This window comes from Anopheles bellator, chromosome 2 (assembly GCF_943735745.2).
Source record: "Anopheles bellator chromosome 2, idAnoBellAS_SP24_06.2, whole genome shotgun sequence".
Taxonomy (NCBI): domain Eukaryota; kingdom Metazoa; phylum Arthropoda; class Insecta; order Diptera; family Culicidae; genus Anopheles; species Anopheles bellator.
The window spans coordinates 46,706,773-46,723,159 of NC_071286.1; the positions used below are offsets into that span (position 1 = coordinate 46,706,773).

General features: G+C 48.0%; 1 protein-coding gene across 1 annotated transcript in view; it reads left to right on the forward strand.

The window, feature by feature from the left end:
• Positions 1 to 4,646: 4,646 nt before the first annotated feature.
• Positions 4,647 to 16,387, forward strand: part of LOC131209940 (zinc finger protein squeeze-like) — an 86,330-nt gene continuing 74,589 nt past the window's right edge. The window contains exons 1-2 of the mRNA XM_058203111.1: positions 4,647 to 5,165; positions 13,299 to 13,325. Of these exons, the coding sequence (XP_058059094.1) occupies positions 4,647 to 5,165; positions 13,299 to 13,325 (546 nt within the window). The remainder of the gene's footprint in view (positions 5,166 to 13,298; positions 13,326 to 16,387) is intronic.

Below are 16,387 nucleotides of genomic sequence, written 5' to 3' on the forward strand. Positions count from 1 at the left end.
AAAAAGGGGTTCCTCCGGATTCTATTCCTTCGATCGCACCCTACGGCCCACCATGGGCAACACTTTTTTTTCTCCCTCCTCTCGCTCTCCTTCCTGTTCGGTCTTGTGGCCGAACCGCTCTCTTCTTCTTCGTTTCACTTCCCCAAAGAAAAAATTAAAATCTATAAAAAAGAACTAGTAACTCAAGACCCGCACACACACACCGGTGCGAAGGGAGCCCGGAACATGAAAAAAGAAACCTTGCGACGACGCAGAATTATGCGTATTTTTTCTCTTTCTGTCCCTTTTTATCGTTTTCCGCGCGGCTCCAAGTGATAGGAAAAACCAACCCTCGCTCTCGAGTCTAATTTTCACCTCCCCCGATCGATTGGGGGACACCGAGAGAAAATTAAAAATTGGGCACCTTGGTCTTTGGTTGTTTGATGATTTTATAGGGCGCAAGTAAAAATTAATGCAGCATTCAGTGGACGCAACATGATTGGGGCTCGAATGTTGCAGAAATCCACCATAAACATTACAGATAGTAGCTAACACATGGTCCGAAAAGTCCCGAGCCAAACACATAGGTAATCTTATTGCATTCTCCGCTTTTTCAATTATTACTAACCTTAAAAAAACTCATGATATTCTACTCGTTGGGAATTTTATGTGTTTGAATTCCGTTCAAGCGAAGCAATGGATTGAAAAACATTATAAGGATTCCGCTCCAATAGAAGCAGCATTAAAACGATACTTTGCTGACTTAAAATGTGGCGGTAACATCAGAAACCATTTAAAAATCCACAAAATCGATTTGAATGATCGAAAAGTGGAGTTCTGTGAGTTAGCTAACGTTGTAAAGATATCAAAACAGTGTGTGGGATTTGACTATGCTCTGTTCAAAGTTAGTGGCTGTGTTTGTTTACTGTTGACCAAAAACCATAACGATTGGATGATTACGAGCATTGTTTCGCCATTTTTAAACGTAATAAACCGGATTTTATGTGTCGATATGAGACGGCAGATGAAACATGGATCATATCACTTCTCTCCGGAGTCAAAACGATCGTCATCTGAGTGGTGAACTCAGGTCAAAGCTAGGAACCTAGTTTAAAGCTAGCTAACGCCCCAACAAAAATCTGCTGGACAGGTCATGATGCTGGTATTTATAGACGAAGCCCTCCGTTCTCCATATTCGCCAGATTTAACTGACTGTTTGCAGACTTAAAAAAAAATGTTCACCGGGAATAAATTTCGCCTGAATGAAGAATGTCGCTCGAATATCCCTAAACCTGAAACAAAACTAAAGAAATCGCGCTACAAAAGGACTATTGAAATGTTATGTTGGCGAAGCTCTTGATGGAAATTTCGTTGGTGAATTAAACCAATTTTGAACAAACGAAAAACACGTTTTCTTTCCTAGACCCGGGACTTTTCTGCTTCCGACCAAAACGTGCGATGAGATCGATTTGGCGCGATCAGCGCCGAAAGTGATGAGATGAGAATGAGCGCAGTTCGCGCCGTGTGAGATGAACCGTTGTCCGCTCACCGGCACCAAAAAACAGTCATTAGCCGAAAACGATGACGATGACTGAGCAGCGAATGTGTGTTGGTGTTGGTGAGGTTCTCCGCACTGGGTACGAAAGAGAGACAGAGAGAGAGGAAGAGCGAAAGAGCGAGAGTGAAACTGTGTACATAAAGTTCGAGGGAAAAAAAGGAACATATATTTTGAAGCGCCCCGCACTTTTTTTATGATGAGCCGGTATGTAAACGAGTAGGCAGGGTGTTATCTACTCTCGGGAGAATATGAAGCAAGATTGCAATGTGCCGAGCCAAAAAACCAAATTTAACGAAATTTGATGAAACGGAACAATCGAACCCACTGGAAAGGTTCAAAACAAAACAAATGTGCGATTATCGAAAAAACTACCAAAACATTCCCCACCATACATGATCTCGTGCGATCTTGCTCTCGCATGTGTCTAACGCGCCCAAACCAATACATACACGTTACGGACAGATTCATTCTTGCCGACGGATGAATTCTTCTCTGCGTGTATGCGTATGTACACACAAAAATGTACAAAAAACACTCAACGCCACACCTCACTACTACCATCGCACAGCCCCGAAATGTGCGTATGTACACACAAAAATGACGCGAGAGATTGTAATGCTGCTGGTGCTGTTGTTATTATCGCGTGTGCCGCCGTGTGCCGATGTGTGTGCGCGCGGTGGTCCTCTAAAAAAGTTTTGAGGCGAGACCAGAAACCTTTTTCTAAAAACCAGTCGAGTTTTTGCTTTGTAATGATTAACACATATTTCGGGCCAGCAGCAGCGGCAGCACCTCGCCAGCAGTGAACTCGCTCGTGTTCCTTTCGTTCCAACTCGTTCGCCTCGTTGTTCCGTTCGGCTCGTCAGCGGTTCGTCAGCGAGCGGCGCCTTTCGCATCGCACTGGCCAACCAGTGGCGAACACCAGGTCGGCGGCAACGGAAGCGCGCATTTGTGACGAAAGCGGCGGGCGGCCGGATATATCGACATTTCTCGGTGTTTCTGTGCGCGGGTTACGGGATTGACGGCGTGCGAAGTCCGACGACGTGAGTGATGTTTCCCAATTGTTTTTTCCTTTCCTTTTCGGGTCGGAAAAAAGTGTCGTTTGGGAGCCGCTTGGAAACAATTCGTTTGGAAACAATGCGGGGCGCCGCGTGGTGGCGATCGATCGCGTGGCGCCGGTGATCGCGCGGGTGATTTTTGTGCGTAGTTGAAGGAGAGGACGGCTGGAGCCGCTCCACTTCATCCTTTTATTTTCCGCTCCTTTTCGTCCTGCTCGGGGCCGTAGAATGTAGTGACCAAAAATACGTGGTGACCGACAGAGTGTCTCGACGGGCAGTGAGTTAGTGAGCCGGGCACGCGTGCGCCATCGTCCAATACGCGGGTTGCCATTTTTCTGACCGCCAATCATCGAAATGGACGGACCATCATCAGTCGCGAGTCGCGAGTTGCATCTCCAGCGTAGCGTGACCGATGGGATTTTTTTCTTCCCCGTACGCAAGGCCATGTCCGAAGCACGAAACCTCGTAGTTCTTTTTTGGGAATGCTAGGTCCCGTGACGCACGAAACCGTAGCTCTCGTCCGGGTTGGCCGCCGTATTTTACGATTTTGTTATAGTATTTTCCCTTATCTCCGACACCGCTGGACCGTCCGAGCGGCGGGTGATCCTTTTTCCTGGTCATCCATCCCAAAAAAAAGGACGCACATTGTAAACCTCCAGGTCGGTTGGGGAACGAGTATTTTCGCATACAGCCCGGGACATTCGGACACAGAGCCAGAGAGACACGAGGGTTCGAGATGATGCTCCAGTGCGCTCCGAGGACGACGACGTGCTCGAAACGTGTGCCACCGGAAACGTGCCCAAAACCCGTCTCTCTCACGACCTGACAACACATTCTAACCTGGGCCGTCCAGAAGTGCTGCCGCTTTTTTTTCGTACGGGTTTTACGCCTTTTTTCCCCGACCAAGTTCGGACGGAGCGGAAGACGGTTGGAGAGCGCTCCCCACCGCAGGGCAGCCACCACCGACCGAACACCTTCATCGCAACCCCCCGCGCGCACACACGCACGACACGGAACTTCCATCCTTTTGCGTGGGTGGTGGGCCAGGGCAGGTGGAGGGTTAGGGATGCCACCCGCACACACCCCTCTGGAACCAGCATAAAAAGAGGTGGAAAAAACGGGCGGCCGCCGACAAACGGTTAACGCGCAAGAGTGACGTCGTGACAAGCGAGTTTTTCGAGTGTGTGCGGCCGCGGCCGAAAAATCGCTTTTTTGACAATTTCCGATAACATCCCCCCCAACCCACCACCCATCGCTAGCCCTCTCACTCTATCGCATCCCTTTTTCTGTTGCTGTTGCAGGTTAGCGGCGACGGCGGTTCCGTTCCGTGTTCCGTTGGATCATTGGAGCTCGGATTTCACGATTGCTACACAGGTTGTGACGTTCTGATGTTTGAATGTGAACGTGAGCGAAGCAGGAAAGCGCAACACTAAACAAATCGTTCGGAAACACAAGCGCCGCGCCCGGTGAGGTGAACTACTTCCCGTTTGACGCGACCGGAGGATCCAGACCGGAAGTGTGTGGAACGCGGGCCGCGTGTGTTCGGCAAATAGTTTGTTTTTGTTTCGCGCAATCGACAACGTGTGCTTGGCGTGTGGTTCTAGCTGCAACAGAAGAAACCGCTCACCGACAAGGGTCACTACCAACCACCACCATCGGCGCAAAACAATAAACGCATCCGTTGTGTTTCGCACAATCGTGAAGTCCTCGTGTGCGTGTGTGTGGCGCCGGCGTTTGGTGCATTTTCGTTTCGTGAGTTGATCGTGACCAGTGCTGTGTGAGTGATTTTAGGGTGTTTCCGGTGAAAACACGGACGCGCCGAGTGTGGCTGAGAGGAGGCCGGCTGAGGGGCAGAGGTTTAGGTTGTACGACCAGGACGGCGCACAGGGCCGGTTTTTTTCAGCACCACGGACGCGGGAAACGGCTCCAAAATTCTGTCGCTACAGCATCCCTACCACCATCACCACCACCCGAACACCACCGGCAACACGCTGGAGGGCAGAACGATCGAGTACCGGCCCGGTGGCGGGCTGGACTACCACAACTCGCCGCTCATGGCGGAGATACCGACCGGCGACTACAGCCACATCCACCGGTCGATCGATCAGCTGCGATCGATGAACGAACGCGGTGTCCTGGGCCAGCTCAACGCTCTGCAGGCGGCGGCCGCGGTCGGCAACGGCACCGACCTGCGGTCGGCGCTGGTCCACGACTACAAACCCTACATTAGCGACCTGCGCGCCAACAACGATCGCCTCATCGACTATGCCGTCGCCCAGAAGCACCACCATCATCACCAGCAACAGCAACAGCAGCAGCAGCAGCAACACCAACAACATCAGCAGCAGCCGCATCCTCACCAGCAACAGCAACAGCAACAGCAGCAACAGCAGCACCACCAGCAAGCGCCTCCGCACCTGCTGGACGATCGGACAGGGAACAATAACAACAACAACAACCATGAGACGGACCTGCGACTGGGCGAGGATCACAAGCCGCCCCACTACAGCGCTCCGTCCACGCCGCCCACTCCGCTGGCAATGGTCGAGACGCAGATGGCCGAGCCCGGGAAGGTAAGGATCAGCCGCCCTTGAGATTTAATAAATATCAAATTTTCGCTTCGCTAGAATTCGTTTCGCTGCCGAAACTACAAAGCAAGAAGCAGAAGAAAAAGGAACACTCCGAGCGATGGGTTGCGCTCCCCTCTAGGCCGAAGATCATACACGGCGGACGCGGCCTGCAAGCATAACGCAGCGGGAAGAATCTTTATCGCACTGACCCACTGATCCATCGACCGACCAGTTGGGACCAGTTTTTCGATTCGGTTTTCTGCTGTCGCCCATGCCGGACCAGTGTTTGGTTTCGGTGCTTTCGAGCGGCGGTCAGTTTGCACCTTCCGTTCTGTCTCGGCCACGAAACGCGAACGTCGTGTGATCGTGTACTTTTTAATTCACACTTCGCAGACAACAGTCTCCGATACGGATATGGCATACGATGGTTTCGAGAGTGTTTGATTTTGCTACCGATCATCTCGTCGATGGGTCGAATTCATTGATGGCATTTTTTTTTAGTTCCAAATACACATCTAAGTAGTCTCGAAACGTACCCCCTTGATCAAAAAGTTCCAAGAATCTATTTTAAAATGCACGCACCCAACGCACCCAACGCCAACGCTTGATCCAGTCCTCAAAGCCTTTTTGCAACTCGATGGTTAGTATCTCCATCAGGGATATCTTCGAGCTTTCCCTTATCTTCTCACGGCTGCTGAAACGTGTTCCTCTCAGTGGTTTTTACTTCGATAAAATAGGAGAAGTCAAGAAGCCCAAACCAGGTGAATTCGGGGATGGTATTCGTGTTCTTTATAGTCAAAAACTCTCAGATAATGATGGCATTGTGCAATGATGCGTTATCGTTGTGCAAGATTAACGAGTTGTTTATCCACAAATACTGGCTTTTTTGACGGATTGATTCAAGCAAACTTGTCAGAACACTTCAATAGTACTTCTTGTTGACAGTCTTACCTAACAGCAAGAATTCATCATACATCACGCCGTGGTGGTAATCCATGAAAATCGTGAGCATTGCTTTCTTTTATGGACTGGAAACGACGCTGATTTTTTTGCCTCGATTTGGCTATATTTTCGCATTTTTTAATATTTTCTTTAAATCATCGTTGCGGAAAGTTTTGCGAGCCATTGAAATTGTTTTAACACAAGAAAGGATTTTTGTTGCTCATTCAAATCCATTCTAAGAATTCTCAAAAATCACCAACACACATTTACTTAACTCGATGATGATTACTTTACTGATGATGAAAAGACGACAATTTTTTTGGGAGTATCAGAGCCAGTTGAGCCAAGGGGCCGAGTGCTGGGAACGCCACAAGGAGATCATTTCGGGAACTTTTCGATCAATGTGGTATGCTGTAATTGTCCATTATCAGCGTCTAAACACAAAAAGATCATCGATGATGATCATTATTCCGTGGAACTATTTTCTAGCTATCTGCGGCTAGATAATCGTTAAGAAATGAGTTGGATCGTCGAAAGGTTCATCAAATCTTTCGCTACTCATTGGCAATTTGAGTGGTTCAATATTTGGTTAGATTTACGCACGGGCTATTCCGCCATCGAACGAACGCTGTTTACACATGCGGCCAGGGTAGGACAGCGGCTTGCGTCAATTTCAAGTGTCAGGAAGCTCGTGTTTTCCAACATTTGTAGATGAATCTAAATAATATTCGATTTGAATATTCGTAATGAGATAACAGGCAAGCGATAGAATAACACTGTAAACACCGTTTCCTTAGCAACCGCCCAATGTTTGCTCACATAACCTTGTACACAAAAATTGGCATTCAAATGACCAAGCCCATAGGTAAATAGTAACAAATTAACAAGAACAACAACTAACAATTAGCCATTAGCAGTGGCCAAAATGGTGGCCACGAAAGTCTCAGAGATTGATTTAACTGGTGAAGTACTACTGTGGCCAAAAAATATCGGGAATGCCCACCTGATCCCTACTCTATGTCTATGTTTGTTCTAATTTAAGAAACGGTCCAAAAAGTTTGGAATGACCTTCAACATATTCTCTGTTTCGGCTCTGGGTCGATAAAACGATATGGGTCGAAAGTGTGATGCAACAACATCAGGAAAATTTGAACCAAGAATTGTCTCTTCACAAATCCGTTCTTTTTTGACGCACAGTAGTGTGTACGTTGTTGGTCACAGTAGTGTGTACGAGAATCCCCGCGATAAGCGGTTAAGTTCTGAGTCACACTGCGGAATGTGAAGTTTTCCGCCAACAACGGACAAAAAAAACGAACGTTGGCCACCGTGTTTGATCGTAAAGCCAGGAAAAACGGCGTTCCCCGAAGGGCGTGATTAGCTTGGCGGTCGATCGGAAAATCCGCCAGTAGCTCCTCCTACCGATGGGCAATGACCAGTAGTCGTGGCGGGGGTTCACTAAGCAATAGTGCGGTGCAATTGTGTTGCAACTGGGCCCCCGTTGCAGTGAGGCGCCATAGGGGGGTTGTTCTGGTGGGAAAAAGGGATCTCCCGGTGCCGTGCGCCAAAGAAGTGCAACAATCGTGCGCCTCGCCGCAGGGGTTGAGCTAGAGCCGCTACACGTAAGACACACTTTCGTGAAGAAGTGGCGTTTTTTGCGCGCACTCCACTTCTATGTTAATGGAAGCTGCCGGGCCCTGTGGCTGGGCAAGACATTGGGGCCCCGGGAACCAGGTGGCCATCGTCGTCGCAGTCGAAGTCACGGGGTGGTGGGGCAGACTTTATCGAAGCCTTTCCACCGGGGGGAGCGAGCTGAGAAGTAAAAGCGATAATTAGCATATTTTAATTATAATTACCTATAACGCCGATGCCGACGCCTTTACACGGCCCTCATAGCAGAGTAGTAGTGGGTAGGCTATTCGGACATTGTTGATCAAATCGCTACTCCCGGTGGGGAGCTCTCTCTCTCTCTCTCTCTCTCTGTCTCACGAAGCGAGCCAATAGAGTGTGGCCTGTCTAGGGGTTGGTCAACGCAACGCAACAATGCACACAATTTAACGATGCACTTCTCGTCGTCGTCCCAGCCACGGACGAATGGAAATGAAACAAAAATTAATTTAAAACAAACAGAACGTGCAAAAAGTGCAAAAACGGGGCGGATCCTAATCCCCGGAACCGTGCGTGAAAACGTGCGAAGGAACGAAGGACCACCGGCCGGCGGGAGTGGGTGTGAAAAGTCCCTCCGCCCACAGCGAATGCGTGCCGCCGTGAGCCCGAAGGCCCGTGAGTGCGTGAATACGGCTCCGGGGTGTGTCTCTCTTGTGGGTCGCAGGCCAAAGGCTGATTTGCACGCTAATGAAATGCTCCAAATCTCGTCCATCACCTACATGCATCATACCGCGCTATAAATTGTTGCCCGTTCCGCTGCCGGGCTGCGAAGGGACCACATTTTCCCTGCGAAGGGGCTCCCAAATCACGACTTGCTGACGGATTGCTGCAGAACGCGATCTTCGGGAATATGCGTTCTGTTCCGGGTGCCGGGGACTGCGTGAATTAATTAGCTTAAAAACGTAGGGCAAGAGAGGGGGCCTCCCAAGACTCTGGCCTCCCCCTTCAGGAGTGGCTAATCTTTTTAATGGGAGATCGCGTGCCGCCGCTGCGCTGGAAGTGCGTGTAGTGCGTGGCAAACTGACGTTTCCAGGCTCGGTGCAAAGCTGTAAATCATATCAAGTTGGAAATGAAATCATATTAGAAATTCATATCGTCATCGGCGAGCATGGCACGGTCGAGTGGAAGAATCACACCCGGGGTATCCTGACTTTCCGGCAACACTCCTCTTTTCTATCTTACGTGACACGTTTGCGTGAAACGATCGGCAGGTGCGTGTTTCGCGCACCGAGATCCGAAAAGCATTGTGAAAGAGAGAAGTTCAATGCCAAAAAGGTTCACAAATCGGAACCATCGGATTCGAGGTGCTGCATGCAGCAATCTGTTTATTGACTGGAAGTCAATAAATAGATGATAAATTTGGCTACGCCAGGCTGTCACCATGTGAAACTAGCGTGTCCCCGCAAGCTCAAAGGCATTAAAAAAATCCAGTAAACTTTTTGAAACCTGAAACCCCACGCTGACTGTCCCAATGAATTTCTTCGCTTTCGGAACGCCGACTTTGGCGTAGTTCAGAGCTCTTAGGACCCGAGGTTTATCTATTAGGTTGGCTAAAAGTAATCCATTAGTTTTGGGCGAAATTCAAAATTCTCTTCCGTTGGCCGATTCTGGTCAGTTGGTAGTACCGAATTTCTCTTCGTAAAATGTACCGAATTTTCTCTTCCTTGACCTCCATTGTTAACACCCTGTAACATACAAACTAATGGAACAAACAAAAAACAGTGAAAGCATTTTTTTATGTAAAGTATCAGCTTTAAAACGAGCCTAAACTTAAAACTGTACGATCGAAACTTCACGAGATATCGTTCACTAATGGCATCTACTGTAAAAATAATGCATTTCGTTTTAACCAACCTAATACTTTGGAGTATTAACCACGTTGTTGAGCAATCTTCAATCCATTAGCACCTTCAGAGAATAACATAAAACGCTAGACTAGGCACTAGACTAAATAGACACTAGACACTAGATCACTGGATGATCTGTTTGAATCCAACTTACAATTCAAACAAAGTGTCGGCGAGACAAAATGTTCGTGAAACGGCCACCCCTTCACCGTTCGGCGATCACGCACACGCAGATGCTCGATCGGCACTTCCTGTTTCCCAAACATTGCCCGATCGCGATCACCTCCCCGCTTCGTTTGGCCGGTCCGTTTTCAGGGTCACTTGCTATCGACTCGAGCCCATGTTCGTTAGTCACTTCACGCACGAAATCGACGGCCATGTGGCGGCAAAGAAGCGACACATGTACCAGCTCGTTACCAAATGTGAAGTCCACGCCAGCCGCGCGCGCAACTGATGACTATTCAAGCAAATTCGTTTCTACAGTTTTTTTACAGTCTTTTTTTAAACCACTAATACGGTTAATGCTATGACTCCTATCTCTCTTATCGGTTGTTGGCCCACGGACTGTCGCTGTTCGAGCGGCGATCAATCAAGTCATTGCTTTGGGCGCGCGGTATAGATTGAAACACCCTGGATCTCCGGAGCGTTGTGTTTGGGACATTTTTGAATGGAGCCCGTTATAGGTCGCTCAAGCCGCGGATCATCGCCGCGACGAGATGGTCTTATCGCCGCATGATTGGTGGTTTTTTTTAATAAACGACGAATGTAAACAAATAGTTCAAGCTACAATAAGTGCCGTGTTAGACTGATTTCTTGTTACGCTGAATTATGGGTGAAGACCCTTCGCGATGTCTTTGCTGACTCAAAATGCGAACTGTTCGAGGTTTCCTTTTATTTGATTTATTCTTATTTATTTGATTTGTTTTTGGCTTTGGGTAAATGGTATTTTATGAACTACCAACTAACCTTCTCTCGAGTGCATGTCCTTTTACTACTTTAAAGTGCAACGATGTCGAGCTCTGGTAGCTGGCTGACGGCTTTAATATGTGATCCTCATTTGCCCGCACCGGTAGTTGCAATTTTTTTCTCGTCCGATTATTGTTATTAGCAAACCCCGGTGACGATAGCCAGCGAGCCAGAAACCTTGCTAATCTGCTCACGCCCGCCGGGCGATTTATTTTATTTATTTTGTTTTTTGTTTTTTCCATTTGCCGTTTTTAATTTAAAACTTTTATGAATTACAATTTTTGCGACGCCGTCTGGCGGCTACAGCGGCGGCACGGATGGGTGCGTCACGGGTTTAATTTCCCGCAATCACAATCGCGCCATGAAAAATCACATGCTCAGTCAAACGTGCAGCAAAGCATCATTTGGCTGCGGTTTGAAATGCTGGGGAATGGTTAGGTCGCGCTCCGCGGGACGATTTGTGTCGGGGACGGGAGAGAGAGATGTTATTAATAAATGTAGTTCCGATGGAGGACCCCGATCGCCGGACCAACCTCTGTGGTCACACCGACCAGCCCCCCAGATCCACCTCAGTCTGGCCGCCGGCGGCACACTCCCCATCGCAGCCCTCGCAGGCTTCATTTCCTAAACTATTTAATTAAATCAATTATCGACCAGTTTGGTTTTGTATTTATGGCGACTAACCGAACCATCAGCAACCAAATGGCGTCGCAATGGCCGGGCCGGTGCTCCATATACATTGGCAAGAGCGCAAAAAAAGAACACATTATATGTTGATGTTTACTTTAAAACGGTTTTTATCGTTATTTTTTCCGTATTTTCCACCACAAACGGTCGGTGGTCTGCATTTTTACTCCCAGCCCGCCGATGAGCAGTTAATGCGCTCCCGTCAAAAAGGGGACAAATCGATCCTTGGGTCGGACGTTCGAATCGGGACAAAATGAAAATTAGCCACCAGCAGAGCCCGCGGCGGACCATTATTACAGTGTCCGCACGATAGTCCGCGTGAAAAAGTTTGGTCAGTGGTTTGGGGCGGAATTGAGAGAAAAAAAACGTGTGATGAAACGTGAAAACTCCGGCCCCCCCCCCCCCCGCTGGATCGGTCATGGCCATCCCCCAATTGTCTGATCCTCCCTGGCCGGGAATAATTGAAAAACCGACGAATAAAACAAACGAAACCAAGTGGAGCCAATCTGCGGTCGGAAAAAAGGCACCCACAGGTCAAAGGTCGGGAAATGGTCGTGGAAACATACGTAATAATTCAATGCGGAAGTGTTCCCGGCCCACACCGCCGGTGCATGTGCACGGGCGGGCTGTGGTCAACTCTTGGGGTTTGATTCAATCGTGCCCGCGCTCGCCGGACGGTGTCTCATCTTTCACAGCAACGCCACCGGGTGGTGCACCGGCGTCGATAATACATCGTCATCATTATGTTGCATTTGAAGTTCACTCGGAAAACACACAGCAAAAAAAAGCACAAAAACAGTCCCGCAGCAGCCCCTTTTTGCAACCTCTGAATGGGTGCGCAATAAAAAAGTCACCACAGAAAAAAACGAGCGAAAACCACTAAAGGTGCTGATGATGTACATCATTATTCTGTTACCATCAAACCGCGACATAAACAACCATGATTTAAAAAATGAAGCAAAAGAGCCATCACACCGCGTGTGTTGGGATAAGCGGTGCATCGCTGCAAGTTCAATAATTATCCGTTCAATCTGCTGCCCAAGGGAACTGGGAGAACCATTAAACCAGACCAAATTTTGTGTCACTTCATAAAGTTCCACTGAATGAGGCGAAAGAAAGGACCACTTGAAACCTTACTGAAAAGGATCGGCAAAGTGCTCATCTTCCTACCGGAAGGGTCCAGTTCACTTTCCAGCGGCCTCTAGGGAGTCACACTTGTTACGATCAACGTGTTTTTGTCACCCTTTTTTTTATCTTGTTGTCACTTTTTGCACACGCTCTGGCGCCCATCGGCTGAACCTCTGTGATAAAATGTGTTCACCGTGGTTTCGTGGCGAAAAAATGCCGGAGCCGTGGTGTTGCGCACGTGATTAAACAAATGAAAATATGATGAAAACAGCGCGAAAGGGCCCCACAAAAAGTAGTGCCCCTAATGGGGGAATAAAAAACCTAATAGTCAGACCCTCCAATGGGACGCACATACATTTTTTTTTTTTATTATTAGTTGAACAATTTTTTTTTGCTCTTCAGTCAAAAACCATCCGCGCGCCCATCTGAGTGAAAATAGACAATCCAATCAGGAGCGGCCAACAAAAGCTGCAATGATTGAGCTATACAGCAAAAAAAGGCCAAGAGCTACGGATAAACATTTTTATTTGTGCAATTTCATTCTGCTTTTCATCGACGTCGTATAATAATGCGGTTAAATCGGACTAAACAAAAACTAAACCGTTTGCGTCATTAATAAAAAAATACAGCCGATTATTCGCTTTTGTCGATTCCAACCAAATGCTCCAACAGAGAATGATCGTTTCGTTTCACTTTGTCCGAGTGGTTTTCGTTTTTATCGATACCGGGTTTTTATTGCTACTATTGTCTGTTTTATATTGCAGCAATATTCAAACGTGGCCAATTTTAACGAAATTGTGTTGATCGAATAGTAACAAATAATTATGCTAAACAACGCAAATCGTATCGTGTATGTAACAGAGCTACTCATGTACTCATCTCTTCCTTTTTCCCATTGCAGAGATACGGAACCAAAGGTCGGAAAAAGGTATGTATTTTCAGTTCCATCTATCGCAAGCGTATTGGAAAATCGTAACACTAAAAAGGTTTGGTCAGTCATTACAGTCTTTTTTAAACGCCCCATCTTGTCGTCTTCTTGTTGAACAAATTGTTTGATTTTATTTCGTAAATCGATTAAAGGCCCATCTTTATGGCAAACCGCCGCGACCGCAAATGATCGATATCGGGCACGATTGAATGTCCTGTCGCACAAGGTGGTAATTTGCTACCATCGCTTCATTAAAATGAAATGCCCATCGTAGAGACGTTCTCCTGGAAAAAGCGAGAATATCTACCAAAATTGCTCACAAAACGGTCGCATTCGGTGCAACTGCTTGAGCCTCAGGAGAAAACCGGGCCCTCGACAGTGAAAGGCCAAAAGTAACGCCGGGCCGCGAAAACAGCAGCACTCAGAACGCTGGACGACGATGCGGCATGCGCATATGCAACTACAACGCACCGCCGTCTGCTTAGCATATTTACCACTTTACATCTTTTCGCAATTATACGGTGGAGAGAAAAGCCGAAAGGATATGCCGCAAATGCGCGTCGCCACAATGTTCGAATGGAAGTTTTAATATATTTAAAGCTACGCCAAGATGTATTGTTGATAGCAGCATGTTGGCACAGGAGCTCCTGGTGCAGGATAATGCACACTTCTGTACCAGATCGTGGGTCTGCTTGACAACGATTGATAATCGCGCCAGGCTCACAGTTTCTTCCGCTGTCGGTAGCGAGGACCCGGTAGCACCCGGACCGTTTGGCCATTTTCTGATTGACAGTCAGCTGGGGCTGCTGGCGATCCTGTGTCCTGGCGCCAGCGACTGGCCTCGGAACGGTGCTCTGAAAGGCGATCACGATAACATGATTCGAAAATTACACGTTATCAAAAGGCCATATTTCTGATCGTCTTGCACCAAACGTCTCCCTGTTCCACGCCGCCGCCCCGCGAAACCAGCCACAACCATGGCTGCTGCTGGGAAGAGGAGGATATCCCGCTGTGTTAGGATGCGTTACTTTTCACGACAAATTATTTGTCTTCCTTTTCCGTTCTTGTTTGGAAGCGAAATATTCAAAGCGTACCGAAAGCTGTTTAGTGCAATGTTGCGCGCCTGTTTTCGGCTTTTAATGAGGTTAGCAATTTTTCATCCTTTTTCTCGCACGTTTTGTGTTTGACATTAGCATTACCGCACGCGGACTACGCTAATAACAAGAAGGAGGCGCAAGGAGAGCGCGGCGTAAAACCCGACCGAAGGTTCGAAAGAAGTTGTCGGAACTAATTTTAGTTTTATTTTTTTATTGTTTTACCACCAAATTCTCACCGGCCCGGTTCCTTGCCGATGTTTTTTGTTTCCCCCATAACAACGCCCTGGGAGGTATCCGGCCTCCGGTTTACACTTTCCGCCTTAAATGCCATTTGAAATGTGCCCATTTGAAACATCGACACTTTTTTTCCGAGTGTATTTTTTTCTCGCTTGCCTCTTCCTGCTCTGGATGCCACCGTAACAGGAAGATCGTAAAAATGTGGTCCAGACATCTTAAGGGCAAGAGCTGTCAAGGACTGTCGTTTTTTAAAACTTAATTCCTCTTCGCCCCGGCGTGCCAATTTGTTCGACACAAGTCGCGTTGCTGCCGGGCGGGCTGCGTCACATCGTCAAATTTTACGATGATCATCATCGGCTTTCCTGGGCGGAAGTTCCAAGGAGGTCCTCCAATTATCATCACCTCAACTGCCTGAGTGTGCGTTAGCGTGCTTAGGCCCACCACTGGTGTCGATCGCGTTTGCCAGCACCAGTGTTCCATCGTTAGGATCCGTGTCCTTGTAAAAAATATTCCCACTGGGTTCGTAACAAAAAAATGGCGATCGGAAATGATTTATGGCCAACGCTCTGGCCATCTTGGCTACGTGTGTAGTAAGACCTTGGCTCATCAGGACTCTGGGCCCGGGCGATGCATAACGTGCGCAACTGCAACCTAATGGAGGGCAGATGCAAAGCAGCCTGCCTACCTATCTTTCCATTAAGCTCGCCACTGGCGCTCTGGTCAGGGTGCTGGACATATGATGGGCTGAGTTGCCTTCACCCGAGCCCCGGTCCCGTTGGACCAATTTCGTTGAGTTATGTTCGACCGGCACTGTACGTGTATCCACACCTTTGCTTCACTGCGTTGGGTCACTAATTCGTTCTCTTTATGTCCTTTTCGGCGCTACTTTTTTCCTGGAAAAGCGAGAAGGACGAATCGACGAGTGTGTAACCCTTTTTCGGGCGGCAACAGCTAACGGGGGCTCCGTTTGCCATGAAGGCAAGAGGTCGAAATAATTTCACAATAAATAACGCCTTCTTACACGTGTAGTGCAACGCATGGCCGTCACCGTTAACGAATGCTACCAACCCGAAAAGTGGATTATATTTTGGAAGAGTGAGCGAAACTCACCCCGGTGCCTGAAGTGTGAACCACAGTCAATCAGTCAACCATAATATTTGAACAAAGATCATGCCTTCCAAGAACGATGGTCCAATGTTTTCTTCACCTACGCGATGGCAGAGTCCTGACCGTCGTCGCCGTGTTGAATTCTTCATTCTTTCCCCAATAATGTAGTATCGCTAATTTTCTGAACGAATGACCTGACAGATTGTTTTTTCATTCCATTCCGTAGCCAGCGAAGGTAAGTTCTTGGTGCTGTTGGATTTTGCATACCTAGTCCGTGTAAATGCTGAGCAACGAAAATTTCCTCCACTGACCATTTGTGCTAAGCAAACAGTTTATGTTATTGGCAAACGCGACCAAAAACGTTGGCGCCAGTGGCCAACGAGTGAATGAACGAACGCTGAAGACGAACGCAAAACACTTGTAGCCCAGGGTTTTCGTCCAAAAAAAAGGGGCAGACGTTCGTCTTGTAGGACAGGGGCGCAGTTGGTTAACTTTTCGACGTGGTGCGTCAATGGGTTTTCTATGGTCCCGTGGCAACAGCAAAACTGTCGTCGTGTGCGACCGCGTTGTTGTTACATTTGTCAATGAACCAGACTATAGTCGTGTGAAGGAGCACACCAC